Source organism: Misgurnus anguillicaudatus, chromosome 7, assembly GCF_027580225.2.
Source record: "Misgurnus anguillicaudatus chromosome 7, ASM2758022v2, whole genome shotgun sequence".
In the NCBI taxonomy this organism is placed as follows: Eukaryota; Metazoa; Chordata; class Actinopteri; order Cypriniformes; family Cobitidae; genus Misgurnus; species Misgurnus anguillicaudatus.
The window spans coordinates 40,159,180-40,181,018 of record NC_073343.2 but is presented as its reverse complement, the minus strand read 5'-3'; the positions used below and the strand labels follow the sequence as shown (position 1 = coordinate 40,181,018).

At 36.6% G+C, this 21,839-nt stretch overlaps 2 protein-coding genes across 5 annotated transcripts in view; both read left to right on the top strand.

Moving 5' to 3' along the window:
• The window catches only part of baz1a (bromodomain adjacent to zinc finger domain, 1A), a 30,358-nt gene extending 20,724 nt beyond the window's left edge, over positions 1-9,634 (top strand). For 3 of the 4 annotated variants that reach the window (XM_073869982.1, XM_073869980.1, XM_073869979.1), the window contains exons 21-28: positions 3,598-3,746; positions 4,090-4,170; positions 4,560-4,807; positions 4,969-5,168; positions 5,267-5,601; positions 6,080-6,255; positions 7,262-7,349; positions 8,626-9,634. In XM_073869982.1, coding sequence (XP_073726083.1) covers positions 3,598-3,746; positions 4,090-4,170; positions 4,560-4,807; positions 4,969-5,168; positions 5,267-5,601; positions 6,080-6,255; positions 7,262-7,349; positions 8,626-8,798 — 1,450 coding nt within the window. In that variant the 3' untranslated portion in view covers positions 8,799-9,634. The remainder of the gene's footprint in view (positions 1-3,597; positions 3,747-4,089; positions 4,171-4,559; positions 4,808-4,968; positions 5,169-5,266; positions 5,602-6,079; positions 6,256-7,261; positions 7,350-8,625) is intronic. The other variant, XM_073869981.1, reaches the window with a different exon arrangement.
• Positions 9,635-10,652: 1,018 nt separating this feature from the next.
• Positions 10,653-15,875, top strand: cfl2 (cofilin 2 (muscle)). The gene is made up of 4 exons (XM_055172729.2): positions 10,653-10,811; positions 12,802-13,109; positions 14,755-14,831; positions 14,948-15,875. The coding sequence occupies exons 1-4, from the start codon at positions 10,809-10,811 to the stop codon at positions 15,058-15,060; spliced, it is 501 nt and encodes a 166-aa protein (XP_055028704.1). The 5' UTR covers positions 10,653-10,808; the 3' UTR covers positions 15,061-15,875.
• Positions 15,876-21,839: the final 5,964 nt, after the last annotated feature.

Below are 21,839 nucleotides of genomic sequence, written 5' to 3'. Positions count from 1 at the left end.
GCCCACTGTAATTCTGTCTCATGTCTCAAATGGCTCAATGTAATTCACCTCCACACCAGTCTGTGCGCTGTGCGCGCCCTGCTGGTTAATCTGCTACGCTATCATCTTTCTTCCCTCTCCCCTGCCTTCACTGCTTTAATTTTGAAAAATTGGCGGTGGCAGGTGAGTCTATGGAATTATGAGTCGGAAAGCTTCCGAAGTATGAAAGTATTTTAAGCCAATTTGTGATAAAAGAGTGGTCTGTTACACCGTGCCAAACGTCGTTGGCTTATCAAGGAGCACAACGACAATGCACGAGCATCTCAAACGAAAACACTCGGGAGTTATTGACGATACACCCACAGAGAATAGGACGACGTAAGTAACTGTTATATGATTATTAATGAAACGGCGAGCTAGTCAGTACTGTTTTATTAACTCTTTTGAGAAGTACAATGACTCTGTCTTTGGATGTTAAAGGCTATCAGTGTTTGCTCGTGATTCCGCCACGGAATCAACACTGGACGCAACAAATAGATTTTTCATGTTTCCCGTTTACATTTTTATTTTACTATTTTAAACGGCTCAATTCATTGTTGCGAGTGTTCAGCGCGTCTCTTTCTCTCTCTCTCTCTCTCTCTCCCTCTCTCTCTCTCTCTCTCTCTATCACTCATGTTGCTTGCAGCGCCTCCGACCGCGCGCGCTCTCTCTTACGTGACAGTGAAAAGGTGGCAGTGTTTTTAATGTACTTTCTTTTTTGCGTAAACGTCAACATTCACAGATGTCTCTGACAAAGACGACTGATCGAGTTAACATGACTTGAAGAAAGATTAGCAGTAGTGTGAGTCTGTGTGCGAGCTTTCTCCCTCCCTATGATGCTGTATGCCGTGTTCTGTAGTATATGTAACAACAACAGTGTATTCTCTTATATTTCTGAATTTGCACCGAATTGTCTGCGCTATATCACTCGCATTTAAAATCAAGAAATGGCTCAAAACACAACAACAATTATGAGAAGAGCAACAGCAGTAAAGCTACAATGTAAATGTATGGTGATTTTTGCATATCTAAATCAGGATTTTAGCAGCAGTTAAAGGAACAGCTGGTAGGATAAAAAACGAGGTGATGGGTCATGTTTAGTCACTATTTTATAGGCTACAACAGAACAGATAATATGTAAAATAGCATTCAGTTGTGTTAAAATGCAATATAAGATCAAAGAGTAGAAGTGAAACATTTCATATTTCTGTTAAGCATCTACTTTGCACTGGAAGTTTTTATTATTATTTATATTGTTTACATTGTAATTTTTTATTTGGTAACATTTAAGTTATTCATATTGTTTATGACACTGGTGGGTTCAAAATAAAATGGACACAATGAAATAAGAAACACTTGAGTTTTTTAATTAGTCGTTTAGAATAGTCGACTATTCGAAAAATTAGTCGAAAGATTAGTCGTTAGAAAATTGGTCGTTAGTGGCAGCACTAGTTTTTTCCAACCCGCGGGTCCCGCTTTTATGAAATATTTGGCCTGCCCCAACCCGCACCGCAACACTGTATCTATTTTTACAACCCGCACCGCCCCGCGACCATTAAAATAGACATACTAGGCATTTGTAATGTAAATAAAAAGAGGCTTTATTTTAGCCTAAGAGTGCTTGGAAACAGCCATTAGATTACATCGCCCTGTAAACTGGCAACAACATACACAAATCAGCCATAGAAACCAGCATGGTCAACCAGGGGTGTCCAATACATCGATCGCAAAGGCAATGCCGGTAGATCGCGCGTAAGTTAACTGTGTATTCTCATGCTGCTCCATGCCTCCACGGGAAAATTGGCATTATGAGTAATTGTGAAACACTTAAGTCTTTTTGAGTTGCTGTGCCTTTCTTCTCATATGTGTTTTTATAAATCTTATGGCTGCCCGCTGCAGCTCAGTCGTGTAAACTTCCGAAATTTACAAGCATGCAATCGCATCGCATTCTTGCTTTTATGCACGAGCTAAAGCACGCGAGAGCGGGCGAACGAGGGAGAGAGAGAGAAAGAGAGAGGCAGCGTTGTGCTGATATATGCTTCTGATACTATTGTAATTTTCTTTCAAGTTTGTTTCACTAAATCTCCGCTATTTTAAACAGTACTCGACATGTGCTCCAGGATTTTTTTTAACTCCTCAAGAAAAGAGAGTACTGGTGACATCCCTAAATCCAATGTAGAGATATATGCAGTATAGTCCACGCATTTAAAGTGTTTTTAACATGTAGAACTTGTCGGCTTTATCATTTTAAAAGTAGATCACCACACAAAAAAGCAGCATTTGTATGATCTATTCACAAATTCCCTACCTTAATTTCTCCTGCAGATCGTCTTTCATCTTTTAATTCTCCGTTTGTTTTGTTGTTGTGGCTGGCAGCCAGCGGGAGCTACTTGGCGCTTCTGTGACGTCAAAGGTTTGGGGATATCAAGTTACGTTGCGCAAGTTACGTTGCGCAAGTTACGTTGCCACATAGGCTTACGTAATTTAACCTTATCAAAGAACGTAATTAAATGTAAAAATATATATTCCCAAATATTTATTATATATGCTACAGGGAATTAGACGCAACATATCAGTTTTTTAATTTTGTTTTTAATGACCCGCCCCAACCCGCCCTGCATTAAAGTTACAATTTCTTTACCCGCCCTTACCCGCGGGGCCCGCGGGTTACGAGACGACCCGCGCATCACTACTGCAGAGTGGAAACTGTTTTTAAATAATAAATGTTTTTGATACTTTTGGAGCTTTGGTGTTGCCGACTTTACATTGCTACAGTGTCATAGTGATGTAAAATTTTTATACCATTTCATCTCTAGTTTGTACTTTGTTTACATTTGACTCATGCTATGTGATTGTCACCACTATTGCACTTTAATGCTGCTTCTGCCACCTTATGACAATGGATTTAAACTTCTAATTAGGTAGTTTGTCATCAATGACAGCTCATTGGATGGAAATTGCCCTTCCTGTTCCATAATTTTTAATACCATCATAAATATCATTACCGCAAAAATTCTTAAAATATCATGATAGAATTTTGAGGCTGTATTGCCCACCCCTACCCTCAAGTTGTTTAAACTTGTATACATTTCTTTGTTCTGCTGAACACAAGTAAAGTTTTGTTATTAACCAAATCGATCTAGGGCACCATTCACTATGAAGGTCAATGGTGCCCCAGATTTGCTTGGTTGCAAACATTTTCAGTGTATCTTCAACAGAGTTTGGAACAGCTTGAGGGTGAGTAAATTATAACAAAATGTTCATTTTTGGGTGAACTATCTCTTAAGGAAAACATGTCAAACATTTCAGTGAAAGTGAAGGGGTTGGCGTTTAAATTGGTCATCAGGCAATAATCATTACATCCTCAGATCAGATTATAGTGTTAGGTTGGGCTTACCTAACAATGGTATTTTTCCATTTAAGTATGCTAGTTTTACATAAAATGTTTATTTATGCCACATTTGTCAGTCTTGTGTAAAACTGGAAGTATAATGAGGTATAGTAATTACAGCTGAATGATTTTGTCAATGCTCTTTTGTTTTCTGTGGATATGGGAACTGATTGGTGTCTCTAATTCAGGCTGCAAGAATTAAAAGCAGAGAGTCAGAGTGTCACATCCACTACTGTAAGCACACCTCAACCCATCAACAACACCGTCCAGTACCTGGCACAGGCTTTGGCTCAGATAGAGCAGGGCATAGAGCGCAAGTTCCTCAAAGCTCCACTGGGTAAGATCTGCACATCACTTGCATTTAAACTTGAACAGATTTTTTTTAATTTCCATACTTTTGTGTTGAAGGGAAGGTATGGAGTATTACACCGATTCTTGTCCCTTTTTTTATTTGCCTTTTGTCCAGAAGTATTTTTATTCATCTATTTACTGTTTCATAGGCAATTAACCTGACCAACCAGGTCTGAGATAAATCATAACATAATAAATACTTTAAAATGTTTTATTTGAAAATACCGAATTGCAAATAATGTAATTGATTCAAGGATAACAATACAATGTAAACTGTACAATATCATGTCCAGTCTTTTTGTAGTTCTCAATATATTGTTTTTAATCAGGTGATGAAGATTCCAAAAAAGATCAAAAGGTGAAGAAAAAGGACAAAAAGAAAGATGATGACCAATCTAGTGAGAAAGATGGTAAGATTTACTTTTTACCAGATATGGCTAGGATTTATACTCATTCTGGCGTAATAATCAAGGTCTTTGCTGCTGTAACATGGCTGCAGGAGGCGCAATGATATTACGTAGTGCCTGAAAATAGTCCCCTGCTTTTGAAAGTTACCAAGGGGACTATTTCGGTAAAAAAAAAGCATGTTACTCTAGGGAAGCTGGAAAATTTGCCTATTTTCAAAAAAAAGTGGAGTGTCCCTTAAAGCTCATCAATCCCAACAGTTACCATCTGCATTGAAGCCTTTTTCCTGTTTTGCTTAATTAAGGAAAATATTTTGAAATCAGTATCAACATTAGATCTGTAATGGAAAAAGCGGTATTGGTAAATCCCTAAACTAAACTTCTGTTTTCCACAGATGGCAGCGAGAGTGGGCGGCAGGTAAAAACGGTGCTGGAACGCTGGCGTGAATCTCTTCTAGCCTGCTCCAGCCTGTCACAGGTTTTTCTGCATCTCTCTACCCTGGAGCGCAGTGTCATCTGGGCTAAATCCATCCTTAACGCCCGCTGCAAGGTGTGTCGTAGGAAAGGAGATGCTGAAAATATGCTCTTATGTGACGCCTGTGACAGAGGCCATCACATCTTCTGCCTTCGCCCAAAACTCAAGGTAAGCTTGCTGTGTGCTTGTCTTAATATTTAGTAGTAGTTTTATGGAAGAAATCGTCAAGTCGACAGAATAATTATATAGGGTAGTTTGTGAAAAAAATCTAGGTAATATGGCCAGTAATTGCACATTAAAAAAAATTGTGTTTCCTGATTATTTTACAGGCTGTTCCTACTGAAGACTGGTTCTGCCCAGAATGCCGTCCCAAGCAGCGCTCCCACAGAATCAACTCCCGCCAGCGTTCTTCCATCGACTCTGAGGAAGAAATCGAGGATGAGGAGGAGTCTGAAGCAGAAGAGGAGTCAGAAGAAGAGGAAGACGAGGAGTCGGAGGAAGAACAGTCAGAGGAGGAAGAGAAGGAGAGGTTAGAAAGATTTGGGTTTTTATCATTTCATTGCAAAGGGAGATCCCCAAATGTTGATACTAACTACTTTACTGTTCTTTTGATTCTTCTCAACTTAGTGTTTCTAAGAAGGTTGCAGTCAAACTTCCTCTCCAGAGCACTAAAGGAGGTCGTTCAAACAACAAATCAAAGCAAGCTGAATCGGGTCATTCCACACCTCGCTCTCAGCAGAGCACTCCCAAACAGAGCCAGTCTGCTAATAAAGGAGGCTCCAAAAACTCAGGGAAGAAAGCCACCCCAGTGTCCAACGGCAAACCCCCGGCACGGGCAGGCAGCCGCTCCAGTGCTCGTCTTAGTCTAGAGGTGCTCGCCAGTAATGGCACAACGGCTAAGTCCAGCAACCAGTCCAGCCCTTCCACACAGAATACAGACTCTAGAAAAAGACCCATTACTGGTAAGGACACGTTATAATAGAAAGAAAGAGTCTAATAACTTTTTAAAAAAAAATTATATTTAGATCTATACAAGCCCAGGACTATAGGGTCGGTTTCCCAGACAGGGCTTATCCTAGTCCCAGACTAACATGCATGTTTGGCCTTAACCTATATCAGTGGCAATGTTTTGTCTCAAGATGCACACCAGTATTGTATAAACTACTTAAATGTCCTAATATAACTAAGTCCTAAGGCCTAGTCCTGGATTAGTCTAAACCCTGTCCGGGAAACCCCATAGTGTTAATACTTTTCAGGGAATAAACCTCCCAATAGCTTATCCATAGTCTTATTGATACTTTTATCTGCAGTAGAAGAAAGTATTTTAAACATAATAAAAATTGTGTACTGGATTTATGTACACACACATTGTTCTGTCTTTAAGGGTTTTTGTTCACATTTCGCATTTTAATCTCATTCTGTTATTTGCTTTTTCTCCAGCAGAGGTCTCCCCAAAAGCCAAGATAGTCTTGGCTCCAACCACTACTTCATCCAACCGTCGAAGCTCAGTGAGAAATCTGGGTGTCCATGAGCTGTCAGCCTGTGAGCTGCTCACCGTGGATCTGGTCAGACATGAGGACAGCTGGCCCTTTAAGAAACTTGTATCCAGAACTCAGGTAATAATAACAATACGTTACATGGTGTTATATAGTACTTTCCTGCAGCGCTCAAAGCCCATTACATATGAAGGGGGATTCTTCTCCAGCACCACCAATGTGCAGCATCCACCTGGTAATGCATGTAGGCATTAAATATATACATACATAGATACAGGTCATTGAAAGTGCTTGTATCTACTTTATGCAGGAAGTTTTCTTGAAAATCTATATTATTCCCTGTGTAGTGTAGGATAATATCATAAAAATTCTAGACTTTTTAAGCACACGTGCTAAACTGTTCACTTTAAATGCTTATATCTTCTGTATGCAAATGTTGATTCATAACAAAATGCTTTTTTGCATAGTTGTGTTTGACACATGAAAGCGTCTCGTAATACGTAAGTAACTGTTGTTCCCTGAGAAGGGAACGAGACGCTGCGTCTCCCTTGCCATACTTCCAGCGTCCCTGTAACGCCGTCTTCGGCAATATTTCAGATAGCGATATACTTCCTGGCTCCCGCGTCACAGTGTCTTTGTCGTTAAGCCTCGCCATTGGTTGAATTTGATATACACATTCAGACGCACTTACCCCTGGAGGCGTCCCCAAAGTGTCACCGCAGTGACACAGCGCGAGTTCCCTTAAAGGGGAACTGTAACAATGTATCTTAAAAGGTAACACGATGTAAACTTGCTCTCACTTGAAATGTGTCCTCAAATTTAGTCCTTGAATTTGAGGGTATTGGACCTGGAAAGTCCTTGAATTGGGAACCCTGTAATTTGATCACCAGGTGCATTCCTCGCGTGAATCATTTACTTTCAATGGCATTAACTAATATTGCATATTTCCTTTAATAAAACACCTGGTCTTAAGATGCGTTTTCAACTATCAGATCAAAAGGGGACGATGTTAAAGATGGGTGTAAACAGTGTTCAAAATTTTTTGAGCTCATCCACTCTCGACCACATTCAGAAGTAGTCGAAAACACATTTGACCGGATTGCTAATCCATATCGTATGTTTCCAGGTACCTGATTACTATGATATCATCAAGAAGCCCATCGCCTTGAGTACAATCAGGGAAAAGGTCAACAACTATGAATACCAAACTGCTGGTAAGTTCTTTATTTTGTGCATGAAAAGTAAAAAAAATCTCCAAACACAATAATTCATAGATTGATGCATGTCTATATGATACATAATCCATCCTTAAAGGAATATTTAATTTTCTTAAAAGAAGGGCCCGGATGGTGTGCTCGCCACCATGTTATCCAAGGTGTTGATGTCTTTCTTTGTTCGGTCGAGAAGAAATTGTGTTTTTTGATGAAAACGTTGCAGGGTTTTTCTCATTTTAATGGACTTTAATGGACGCCAACACTTAATACTTAACTCAACACATAACAGTTTTTTCAACGGAGTTTCAAAGGACTATAAACAATCCCAAACAAGGCATAAGGGTCTTATCTAGCAAAACGATTGTCATTTTTGACAAGAAAAATAACAAATATACACTTTTAAAGCACAAATTCTCGTCTAGATCCAGTCCAGCGCGACCTAACGTTAATGCATAGTGACGTAGGGAGGTCACGTGTTACATATATAAAACGCACATTTGAGGACCATTGTAAACAATAAACTGACACAAAGACATTAATTATTATCAGTTGACATACAACAACGTAGGAACGGTCCTCTTTCAACACACTTGTAAACACTGCGGTGGAGTTTCGCGTTCGTCTTCTGTGACCTCTTGACGTCATGACGTATTGCGTGGGGTCAGCTTGGGGCATCACGACCGGATCTAGACGAGAAGTTGTGCTTTAAAAGTGTATATTTGTTATTTTTCTTGTCAAGTTTTCTTTTGAAACTCCGTTGAAAAAAACTGTTAAGTGTTGAGTTGAGTGTTGAATGTTGGTGTCTATTGAAGTCCATTGGAATGAGAAAAATCCTGCAATGTTTTCCTCAAGGAACATGGTTTCTTCTCGACTGAGCAAGGAGGGACATCGGCATTTTGGATGACATGGTGGTGAGTGAATTATCTGGATTTTTCTTTTAAGAAAATGGAATATTCCTTTAAACTTTTTGTTTCATTGACTTTATACACATGCGAATGCATCCGACTAAAAAACACATTGTGTGAAGATATTTCACATTTTGATGCGTAGTAAAGTTCAAGTCTGGTGTTCAACTCTGACTTGCGAATTCATATCTCGTGTGTATCACATGTGACCAATAGTAATCTGGTACGTCACAACGTGACTTTTCTTTCTACTAAAAAGTAAGATGGAAGACAACCGAAAAATATTTAAATACTTAAAGTCTATGACCACCCTTTTACAAGTTGAGATGCCCAACTAACCGTAATCTTACTTTGTATGTTTAAATTTACAGCGGAATATATCGCAGATATGGAGCTCATGTTTTCCAACTGTTTAGAGTACAACCCACGTAGCACCAACGAAGCAAAGGCCGGTCTGCGGCTCCAGAGCTTCTTCCACTCCGAGCTCCAAAGGCTCGGCCTGGCAGACCGCATGACCCCTCCACAGAAACGACCACGGATGTAAACAAAACTTTCATGCAACCCCACCAACTGGCAGACTGAAGGCCAGTTCATAATCCGCTATCTAATTATGTTGTTCGGTGGCATTTGTAGAATGTTCATAGGCATTCCAGTGTGGTGACACAATAAAAATTCAACCTACCCCTTGTTCACAGGAAAATTAACTTTTAAAGTGCAGTGTGTACAAATGTCACTCTCACAAACATCAAGTTGCGTTTATCCGACTGTTATGAAGTCACGTTTAAACCATTACTAGTAGGAATCAGTGAATATTTCTTCCTATGGTGTTGCGGGATACAGCCGTTCTGTGAAAAAGTTTTGCACTGTGTTTTCTGTACTTTTCCATTCAAAGTTAACTCAGGACAAAACGCGTTGTTTTTTGTCTGTAATCTCAAAATGGTGCATTTTGTTATTTTGTACCTTGACTGCATTTCTAGACTACTGTTTTGTATAGTTTTTTATTTTACAGACTATAATGATAAATCAAGTCTTTCAGCTCAAAAGAACAAATAGAATTTCTGTTTTGTAGTTGTGAATAGTTGTAAAGAGAAACCGTTGTTTTTTTTCGTTCAGGTCCCTATAGCTTGCTTTAACACTACATAGGAGCCAAAACCACCCTTTTCTTTTCACTCGCTGGTTATTTATTTAGATTTTGCTATAATTTGCTTGCTTTATTTATAAGATTGTTTGTCTCTCTTTTTGGTAAAGAGCAGCCAGCTTTGGTTTCTAAAAGCTGAGGAATGAAAGTTCTCTCCTTCCAGGTCTTAAGGTTCATTTTACCTGCTGTGCAAATTGCGTATTTGTGTATGTAAAATAAATTTTGTTTATATTTGGCTTGAATAGTTGTTTTTCTCAGTTGTACACAGATGAGACTTTGCAATTTTCGGTGTTGCTAGACTCACTCTCTCTCTCTCACAGTAAATTTCATTGCAGCTTAGCATTGTGGGACATTTACATATTCAAATGAAACATTTCCATAAAGAACATGAAACATTTTTATGCATGGAATAACAAACAATACATTATATGAATCTTTACCATATCTCCAGTAAAAGCTAATATATTGGGAAAGCAGTGTGGTCGATTGGCTTATATAAGACACAAATGTCATTAACTAATTTTCTGTTTGTCGCCCATTAACGGTAAACTAAAACATTTTGCATTTGAGTATTTATAAATATAAAGTACTTAAAAATATGTTTAAAGACTTTTACTGCAGATCTGACAGTACCAGTGTCTTACTGTTTGAATAGGACTTTGCTAGTGTTGTTAATAATACAGTGTGACGTCATGCTAAAAGTGAATAATGATGGTCATTTTACAGTCTGTCAGACGTTGGACAAAAGTGTATCGGTCAATTTAAAATATTTATCAGCCGATACCCATATTTTAAAATAAAATCTAGATATAAACCGTTATTATTAATTAGAAATTATTTATTTTTTTGCATTTTATTTATGCTTTTCTCATGTGTCGACGAGTCATTTGTTGTGCAGCGCAAACTGACAGGGGCATGACATCAAAGTACCGCGAGAGCAATTCGAAAGCATACAGAGCAGTGTACTCTCAAATCGCTCTCGCGGTACTTTGATGTCATGCGCCTGTCAGTTCTTGCTGCTCCACTTAAGGTCGAACACACCAATTCTGTCTAGTAAAGCAGTATGATTTCGACTGACTTTATCTAGTAATCACTAGTTATTAACTTAATCAAATGTCTTAACAGTTTGTGTATATTAGTTCCTTATGTATTAGTGGCTGCATTTTATACTTAATTATATTAAAAATAATAATGCTTATTATAATCATTATATCAAAACTGATTACATTATATGATATGTCTGGTAGACAGACGGTGTGAATGACAGTGCTTATGTTTGAGCAGACCCTTACTGCGCGTGCGCACTTCTCTCTCTCCCTGTCTCTCGCTCTCTCATACACACTGTCTCGGCTCTTCACATTCCCACGTTGAAATATTAAGAAAATAATCGTACATTGATTCATCGCATCGGACAGGATGGTAAGTACGGCCCTTTCATACCATCTGCATAATACTGTATTATTAAATCACATTAGCGTATATTGTGAGATTTACAAAGTATTTCTGTCAAACTTTTGCTCTGTGACTGTCACGTTGCTCGCGCAGGATCGTGAATGCGGCGGTAATGCGGGATCTGTGATTGTATGCGCACCGGGGTTGAATATAATATTTGAGACGCCTATATATCGGTTTTATGCTTAATTTACACACTTATATTTCAGGAAAAATTTATAGATCAGGCCTATAGCCCGAAGCGGCCATGTTAAGCTAATTTTAGCTGGTGCTTTATAACGGTAATCACTTTCCTCTCCAACTTTTACGCGTGGCCGCTGGGGAAATCACTGTAATGAACGGGACTGTGCGCGTGGACACAAACGCGTTTATTAGCACTAGTATAAACTGTTTGATGGTGTCCCATGGGTCCAGTGTGTGTTGGGGAGTGAGTTAGGATATTTGTTCATGATTCAGTAGGATTTAGGTGGCCATAGTGAGAGAGAGAGAGAGAGAGAGAGAGCTGTACACCAGCTGCTCAGAGTGCGTCTATGCGCATGCGCCGTGACCGACTCGCGCTGCAGTATCAACCCATTCTTTAAAACTACTAGTAGTTTAAAGTTACTAGTATGTAGATTTTAGAAACAGTTCCTATATGGTTTCTATTTTAATACTCGTCAGTATTTATTTGTTAGATGCTTATTCTATCTTAATTTAGTATATATCAGTGTCTGGTATTTATTACTAATATTTATTTTATAAAAGTACTATACTTTCACATTATTTTATCTTTCAGTGCTTACGAAAATTAACCATGGTTAAATAATACTTTCTTGTATGATTTATTTGTAGAAAAATCATAGTAACACACAAATCAGCCATGGTTTTACTACAGTAACCATATCTATCTTTACAGATGGTAATCAACTTACCACACTTTTACTATAATTAAAAATAATGGTTAGTTTTCCTTAGAGTTGCCAGTTTTTTACAGTAAATACTAGTACTGGTTTTGTTGTCTGTTTCTATAGTAATTATAAATAGTATGCATATATAACTAGTATGTATTGTAAAGTAAATCTAGGATGCTGTTCAATAATTGTTAAAAATAAATTGAGTAGCTGTAAGCATCCTACTTGTATCTATTAAAATTTTTTACTATTAGGAAAAATCATAACATAAAGATTGGTTAAATACACTAATTTTTCCAGCCTAACCTTCAAAAAATACTTCTGTTGGTAAAATGAAAAAAAGGAAAAACTAAAGTAGACATATACCAGTATCTACTGAATAGTTATTATAGTAATTACCTGTAATAGGAAATAATAAGAATTCAAACTTACCAGTAATGATGAAATGCAACTAGTCCTTATTGTAATATTAGTGTTAAGTATAAACACAGCTGGTATGTAATTATTATGTACTAGCATGCTATTAATAGTTATAAAGCTCATAAAACTGCAGTAGTATTTACTACTAATTGAACAATGCACTTTGCATTGATTCTGTGATTGGTGCTCTGAAACAGTGAATAGAAACGTATGAGAGCCTCTTAGACCTGATTTGTTTTGTGAGTGAATGATTATTGATCATAAATCTAAATGTCTTTAAAAATCACAGAGGGAGTTCTCAGAGTTGAACTGAGTCCCAGACACCCCGTCATGACTTGGATTTTGCGGTCCATTTATGAACCAGAGTGAGAGATTTGAACCGTAGTGACAGACCAGCTGGTTATGCACAGCACGTACATGAGTCAGGTTTTATAAGCTGGTCTGGATCATTCGATGCCAATGATCCAAATGTGACGGCTAGTTACTTCTAATGTTTTTTGCTGGATAATGTTTATTTGCCATATCGTATGAATTATGCTGGTATTGGACATTATTCAGAAGAATCAAAGGTAAGATCTCGACACCAGTTTGGCTGTTGTTTCTTAGCATCATTAATCTGTATTCCTCTCAATATCGTCCCTGCACAGGCATCTGGTGTCACGGTCAATGATGAAGTCATCAAAGTATTTAATGACATGAAAGTACGGAAGTCGTCGACCTCAGACGAGGTGAAGAAGCGCAAAAAGGCGGTGTTGTTCTGTCTCAGCGACGATAAGAAGAAGATCATCGTCGAGGAGGGCAAGCAGATCTTAGTCGGAGATATTGGAGACACTGTCGATGATCCCTACGCCTGCTTTGTAAAGCTTCTACCTCTTAATGATTGCAGATATGGCTTATATGATGCGACCTATGAGACTAAAGAATCCAAGAAAGAAGACTTGGTATTTATATTTTGGTGCGTAATCTGATAGTGTACATTAAAAAAAATTCTATATTGCTTTTTAAGTTTTGGTTTGTTTTAATTCTTAAACAATAGTTAACATTTTTTATTTATTGACTAGTTTTTGTTTTGACACAGCACCCCTAAAGTCAGGCTTAAGAGATAAATTAAATCAGATCATGTGACTTGACTTTTTGTTGTGTCATATTAAACTAAAGACGTTTCTTCTGCAGTTCTACTACGTGTTAATCTGTATTTTTTGAGCACATTTACTGTAATATATTATTTTCCCAATATAATTTTTATGGCAGTGGCTATTTACACTGGGTAAAAATCGTGCATTTTCTTAGCGTTAGATGTTATTTACGTTAAGTAAAAAATTTGTATTTTCTTAGCGATAGATGTTATTTATGTAAAGTAAAAATAACATATTTTCTTACCAATAAATGCTTTTTACGCTAAATAAAAAAATATTTTCTTAGCGATTGATGAAATTTTATGCTAAATAGAAATAACCGATTTTCTTAGCGATTTATGCTGTTTACGCTAAATAAAAATAGCATAATTTCTTAGCAATAGATGCTATTTACGTTAGGTAAAAATAGAGTATTTTCTTAACGATAGATGCTATTTACGCTAAATAAAAATAACGTATTTTCTTAGCGATTGATGTTATTTACGCTAAATAAAAATAGCATAATTTCTTAGCAATAGATGCTATTTACGTTAGGTAAAAATAGAGTATTTTCTTAACGATAGATGCTATTTACGCTAAATAAAAATAACATATTTTCTTAGCGATTGATGTTATTTACGCTAAATAGAAATAGCATATTTTCTTAGCGATAGATGCTACTTACGTTAAGTAAAATAGTGTATTTTCTTAGCGTTAGATGCTATTTACACTAAATAAAAATAATGTATTTTCTTATTGATTAATTCTATTTACGTTAAGTAAAATTAACATATTTTCTTAGCGATAGATGCTATTTACGCTAAATAAAATAACGTATTTGCATAGTGATTGATGCTATTTACGCTAAGTAAAGACAGCATATTTTCTTAGCAATAGATGCTATTTACGTTAAATAAAATAGCGTATTTTCTTAGCATTAGATACTATTGACGTGAAATAAAAATAACATATTTTCTTTGCGATAGATTCTATTTACGCTAAGTAAAAACAGCATATTTTCTTAGCGATAAATGCTATTTACGTTAAATAAAATAGCGTATTTACTTAGCGTTAGATACTATTTATGCTAAATAAAAATAACGTATTTTCTTAGCGATTGATGCTATTTACGCTAAGTAAAAACTGCATATTTTCTTAGCGATAGATGCTATTTACGCTAAATAAAAATAGCATTAAATACTATTTACAAGATATTTTCTATTTACACTATGTGACAATTTAAGCATTTTCTTTGTAATATGCTATTTGCAGTAGGTGACTAAGTTTTTTTAATAACTATCAAATTTGCAACAAGTGTAAATAGTTATTAAATGCTATCTATGTCCGCTTCATAGCAGATAGTTAATCATAACAATCTTGCTAGCTAATGAAACAAACTATGCTTGGATGCCTTATATTCTAAGTAAATGAATTGTTATGCTTCGTTACTGTATTTCCTAAACATTTTCTGTTTTTATATCATAGGGCTCCTGAAGGTGCGCCATTAAAAAGCAAGATGATATACGCTAGCTCGAAAGATGCTATTAAGAAGAAGTTTACAGGTGAGACCTGTCTGTTTGCTAATAATACCTATAATGCATCATTTATTCTAACAACTTTAAATTTGTGTACAGACTTTTTTATTTATTTATAAAAGGTTTATTTAATTTTTTTTCAGGTATCAAACATGAATGGCAGGTTAATGGTTTAGATGACATTCAGGACCGCTCAACCCTGGCAGAAAAGTTGGGAGGAAGTGTGGTGGTATCACTGGAGGGGAGACCATTGTAAACTGAACAGCCATGTGCCATCTGGATTCCACGCTTTCAGCAGCAGCAGTCTCTATCATTTGAAGGAATAGTCCTAGTTTGTTTTTATTTCATTTTTTTGTTTGTTTGTTTTTCCACTTTAAAGAGATCTCATTAACATATGCAAAACATCTACCAGTATATTGTCCGCTTACTTTTCGCTCCCTAGTAGTTTTTGTACATCCCCAAAGAATGCTCTCTCTTTCTCTCTTTTTTTCTCTTTCTCCCTCTCTCTCTCTCTGTGTTTTGCCAAATGAAAGTAGAAGCTTGGATATTACCAGTGCTATCAGCACAAACTCAGTCTATATCTTTATGATGATGTATTTATAGAGATATTCTACTATGCTATAAGAGAAAAATACTGCTTGTTAAAGCCTCACAGCAATGCATTAAGCAGTAACAAGCACTTTACAACTATTTATTTGAACTTCTTTACCTAATCAGGCTCCTTTGACATGGCAAACACATTAAATCTATGCAGCTAAAAAGCACTTTTCGTTTTTACACCACCGATTGAAGGAGGACTTTGGAATTTCTGTGTCGGAATAGAAGTTTCCACAGTTTTCATGCCTGCTATGCGTATGGACATAAACATGGGTTTTGAACTCTTCCATTGCAGCATTTGCATTCAGATGCAGTAGGTTTACCACAGTATGTGAAAGCCAAGCTGCTTGGAATTTTTTAACACTACAAATGAATACATATTATCTGTAAAGATGGCAATATTTGCATCCTAAAGTGAAATATTGTTTTTGAGATCAAGGAAGTTGCCACTTCGAATAAAATCTTGTGGCGGAATTCTTGCATGGATTTTGTGGCCCATTTGTTTCTTCGGGATGTTACCACAGAGATGTGATGTTTATTCAATTGTTTTCATTACATTTTAAGCCAAAGATGACATCTATACAACCAACCATCTCCTTCTATAGATTTTGCATTATTTAAAGTATGCCATGCCTTTACAACCTTTAAAGGGCACCTATATGCCCATTTTTTACAAGATGTGATATAAGTCTCAACTTAGTGTTAGCATAAAATACACCACAGATCATTTATTATAGCATGTCCAAAAAGCCCCTATTTGGGTGGGAGCAAAAACATGCTGCCCTTAAAGGGACGCTCCACTTTTTTTTAAAATGTGCTGATTTTCAGCTCCCCTATTTTCCTATTTAAAACTTGACTCTTCTGTAGTTACGTGTGTACTAAGACTGATGGAAAATTAAAAGTTGCGATTTTCTATATGGCTAGGAACTATACTCTTATTCCGGCGTAATAATCAAGGACTTTGCTGTCGTAACATGGCTGCAGGAGGCGCAATTATATTACGCAGTGCCTGAAAATAGTCCCCTTGGTAACTTTTAATAGCAGAGGACTATTCTCAGGCACTGCGTAATATCATCGTCAATTTTAAGCGCGATGCTAATGGTCTAATCAGATTCAATGTATTGTGCTAAGCTATGCTAAAAGTGGCAGGGCCAGACCCGGAGATCAGCTGAATGGATTCCAAAACGGTAAAAATCAAATTTAACTGTAGGGGAGCTGGAAAATTAGCATATTATTTTTTTAAAGTGGAGTGTCCCTTTAAATGCAAATGAGCTGCCCTCACTCCTTTACCAATGCTTTTAGTTCAAATAGATCTGATTCCTGTGAATACAGTCTTGAGATAATAGTATTTTACTATTAAGATATGCCGGACAGGGTACAACTCGCTGAGGGTGGAAATTGTGGTAATGCAGGATTGTCAGTGAGTTACAGTGGGCGGGGCTTTATCAGTGTGACATCACATTAAAAAGCGAATCACTACGGCATGTTTAATTAGACTGCTTTGGTTTAATGTGGATCAATGGCGGTCGTTGACTTATTTTTTGATGTGAAGCTCGTGAATGCATGTATTTAGCCCGTCTTATGAACTTATTGTCATCACGCATCATCAAAATAAGTGCCTGCTGCAGACGCTTCAAAGGGGTTTAAGATAAAATAGACGCTCGCGTTTGCCAAATACTCGCTTAATCTCATGTGTAGAGTTTAGTGTTTAAGGTATTGCGGAGGATTTTCTTTTTCCGGGTGGATCATCAAGACTATTGGTCCTCCTAGTTGTCAATCAGGAGTGTTGCGCAATTGCATTTTTTAAAAAGATATTCGAGAAAATCCTCCGCTACACTTTTAAGTTAGTGTCTTTGTGAACTTGAGCGTCTCTTTTATCATAAACCCTTTTGAAGCATGTACAGTATTTTGACATGACGCATCATGCACATAATGTTCACATGACACGCCGAACACACATTTTGATATGATGAGCCACACACATGACACTTCAAACGCATATTTGGAATTTGTGCCCCTCAAAAGAGAAGTCACCGGCCGCCACTGGAGTGGTTGGATTTTTTTCAATAGTGTGGTTGTGTTCACACCCTGCCAACACACATTTTTGTCTAAACACCTTGTAAAAGGGAATTTGTATAATAGGTGCCCTTTACGAGTGCTTCAAACTTACAGGCAAAACTCACATTTGATGTTTATGTTTGACAGACCCTTTTTAAAGGTTTGTCTTTTGTTTTTACGTTCTACATATTCACAACCTTTCAATCAGATGATTACTGTCAGCTTTAAGTGATATGACTGGTTTAAATGTTTAAGATGAAACAGGCCGTGCTCTTTCCTCACGTCTCACAGGCTTTGCAGTTTCTATGTTTCTACGCTCTTGCAGTAGATCTGGGCCCCGGGCCAGGGGCTGCTTTTCCCTTTGGAGAATTTGATCCGCATGCAGGGAGCAATCCTATTTCTGGCCAGCGTGCTTTTGTGTCTTGTCATCGTTGTCCACAAATGGCAAAACTGAACATGCCTCCAAAGAGCTACGAAAGAAATGTTGGTCTGCAGTCACAAAGAGCGATTTCACTACCAAATGAAGTAGCAAGAAAAAATAAAGCGGAAAACATAACCGAGGGCCTGATCTCAAATATCACAATGTGTACAATGTATAGATTGTTACAAGTCTAATTCCTTAAAATCACATTATTATAGCTCTCTGAGAATTGTATTATGCCGGTGAAGAACATACACATGTTGTCTCATTTGGGAACTTTCTAGTTGTTTTTATAAAACTAGTCGTCCATCGTCCATGCATGTAGGACTGGATGGGTGTAGTTGTCAATCAATGGACCAATATCTAAATCTACAGAGCTATATACTCCCTCTCGCTCCAATTATATAATACAATTTAGTGATAGTAAATAGGGGAAATGCTTACATTAAATGATAAGCAGCACTTGTTAAACAACCCATGCATTAGTCTCAAATTGGCCAAAAATTCACTTAACACTTTTAAGGAGTCTATGAAGGATATCAGACAAACTTTTTTTTTTACAAACTGTTTCAAGTTTATGTATTTGCAAACGCTTTGTTGTTTGTCATGGCTTTCATGTACGTCAGTGCACGAAACAAAGTGCCTTTCATGTAAGCCCCGAATCTCTGTGTCCGCACAAGCGCGCTGAAAATAAACAAATGACCTCTCCCTGCTTTCCAACAGGTCCTCTGCTGTGAATGGGCGTGTGCACTGCGCACTGCAGTATTGATAGCTGGCTTGCAGAAAGCATGTGCATGAGAATGCTTGACACGTTAAAAAAAACATTTACAAATACTATCTGCTGGCACCGCCGGCCCATCTTTGGCTGTGTTTGACCAGGGATGAGGTGTAAACTTTAATTATTTATATTGTTGCTTTATAAAGAGGAAAAATAAACTTTGAGGTCGGATGGATGCATCTGTTGTTATGTTCTTTATAAACTCTATAAATATACTTTTGATGTAAATATAAATGCTTAAAATATAATCACTTTTGCAGCCATATTAACTAACTTTACCATTGTAAATTGTTTTGCAGGGAGTTTGTTGTCTGTGGTAGTGAAACATGAGTTGAGAGCAACACATAAATGTGTTATTGCTTGCTGTACGGTCATAAGATTTTACTTTCAGGACAAAGTTACTCAATATGTTGTGTCGCCTTCCATAAAATTTCTCAATATGTTTTGATGTCCTGATGTTATTTGGCAATGACATAAACAAGAATGTATATAATTTATTGTTTCCCTAACACTTGTTATATATATAATGTTACAATAACAAAATTGGGGCCTATGTAGCAGTAAAGCCGATGAATGCAATAAAACGCAGATTAATACATCGATTTAGAAATGGGAAGGTAAGTTACAGTTTCTCTATGAAACAATATACCATAACAAAAATTGTGTATGTTTTTCTGAAAAACAAATCAAGATTTACACATGACCTTTAGTTGATTATTACCCAAGTCTATCAGTAACCAAAACTACAAGCGTGAAAGAGCATAGATAACTAACCTGTTACCTGGAATCCATAACAAACTAATAGATTTTTAGAGATTTATCATGAAATGCTTAATCACTAGGGTATGTCAGTAATACCAGAAGTACATCACATCACACACCACCAGCAGGTGAAGGGTTGCATTCTACTTGGCTTTGCAAGTGAGTTTGTCACCATCTAGTGGTGAATAATGATATCAAACATGTACAGTAAGGCCCTTAAAGGGATAGTGCACCCAAAAATGAAAACTCTATCATCATTTACTCACTCTAGTAAACATGTATACGTTTTTTATTTTGATGAACACAAAAGAAGATATTTTAATAAATGATGGTAAGCACACAGTTGACAGTACTTATTGAATTCCATCGTATTTGTTTTTCCTACTATGGAAGTCAATGGTTACAATCAGCTGTGTGCTTACCATCATTTATTAAAATATCCTCTTTTGTGTTCATCAGAAAAAAAAATTCATAGGACAACACGAGAATAAGAAAATAATGACAGAACTTTCATCTTTGGGCGATCTCTTTAAGTCAGTTGTTTTACTGACCCCTTTATTATACAGGGCTCCAGACTGCCACCAAATGGTGGCATATTGCCACCAAAATTTGAGAGTGTGCCACTGAATTTTACATCCAGTCCCACATGTGCGACCAGTAAACAGCACGTTGTACTTTCTGCATCTATCATCAAAGTATTTATTAGTAATACAGCGAAAATTAGTAGAAATGTGAATAATTGGTTAGCATGTTGATTTACGGTGTGTGCCCCTAAATTTTCTGGTTGCGCCCCTAAAAATTTTACTTGGGGGCCACTGTGCTCCTAGTGAAAAAGTTAGTCTGGAGCCCTGTTATGAGCCTTCCATTATTGTGCAGACATTTGCGCTTTTGTGTAAAGAACTGCACATGGAAAACTACAGCAAAAGAGAGATGTTGTTTTAAGGTGTTAAACTGTATTGTCTGCATAGGATTGTAACAAAACAAAACAATTAGGAGAAAAAGGAAGAAAACAAACTGGCTTGTGTTTGCACAGAACAAGATCTCTTGTAATTGTGTTTAGATACTGCCTGCTTTATTTATTATAACCTCTAAATACTAATATTATATATTTGGTAGGATTATATTATAATGTAATGCGATATAATAAAATGTAATATGATTTATCATAATATAATATAATAGGCATATAATATAATATAATATAATATAATATAATAGGCTTAATATAATAGGCTTATAATATAATATTATAATATAATATAATGGAAACACTTTACAATAACATCGTATTTGTTGACATTAGTAAATGCATTAGACAACATGATATTACAATGAAAAATATATAATTTTAGCATTTACTAATCTTTGTGCCTGCTTTATTTATTATAACAATACTTATATAATATATTTATTGGGATTATATTATAATGTAATGTAATATAATAAAATGTAATATGATTTATCATAATAAAATGAAATAAAATAAAATATAATGTTAACACTTTACAATAAGTTTGTATTTGTTGACATTAGTAAATGCATTAGACAACATGATCTAACATTAAGAAATATATTTTTAGCATTTATTAATCTTTGTTAATGTTAATTAATGTCAATATAATTGATCATGCTAGTAGTGTTGGAGTTCTCGAGAGCGGTCTCGGTCTCAAGACCACTTTTTAAAGGTATTGGTCTCGTCTTGGAATCGACCGCATTTTTACTCGGTCTCAGACAAAGAGGACTCTGAATCTTATTTCAAAACCGGTCAAGAAAACAACTGATGGCACATCACAAATTTATTTTTTATCATTCATTTTATGCAGTTTTTTCAGGTTTGGCATATGATGTTGGCATTGTTTAAGCATTGTTTAAATTTCTCCCAATGACAGTTTTTCCAATTTTATTTTTATTACTAAAAACACCTGCATTGTGTTAAGTGGATGGCAAGCCATGGAAAGACAGTTCAGAATAAATGGTTATGTTGATTTCAGCTCTTTAGTGTTTGTTTACTTTTATTTGCTTAGACAAAGATAAATTCCCACATATCTGCAATGCCTTTGATTATTTTATCAACTTCTCTGATGGCACACACACACACACACACACACACACACACACACACACACACACACACACACACACACACACACACACACACACACACACACACACACACACACACACACACACACACACACACACACACACGCATGCGCGCACACACACACACAGACAAGAAGTGCCTGCATATTCCACATTTTATCATAAGTTTTTTAATGCATTGACTTGCACTGGTCTTGGTCTTGACTTGGTCTCGACCCTTTAAAGTCTTGGTCTTGTCTCGGTCTCGGCCTGTCTTGGTGTTGGTCATGACTGGGTCTCGGTTTAGGTGGTCTTGACTACAACACTACATGCTAGT

What these genes read in the sequence shown, in the direction of transcription:
- cfl2 (XM_055172729.2), top strand. An exon ending in GACTTGGTATTTATATTTTG is followed by an intron (nt 13,110 to 14,754) that starts GTGCGTAATCTG and finishes TTTATATCATAG; the next exon opens with GGCTCCTGAAGGTGCGCCAT. An exon ending in TATTAAGAAGAAGTTTACAG is followed by an intron (nt 14,832 to 14,947) that starts GTGAGACCTGTC and finishes ATTTTTTTTCAG; the next exon opens with GTATCAAACATGAATGGCAG.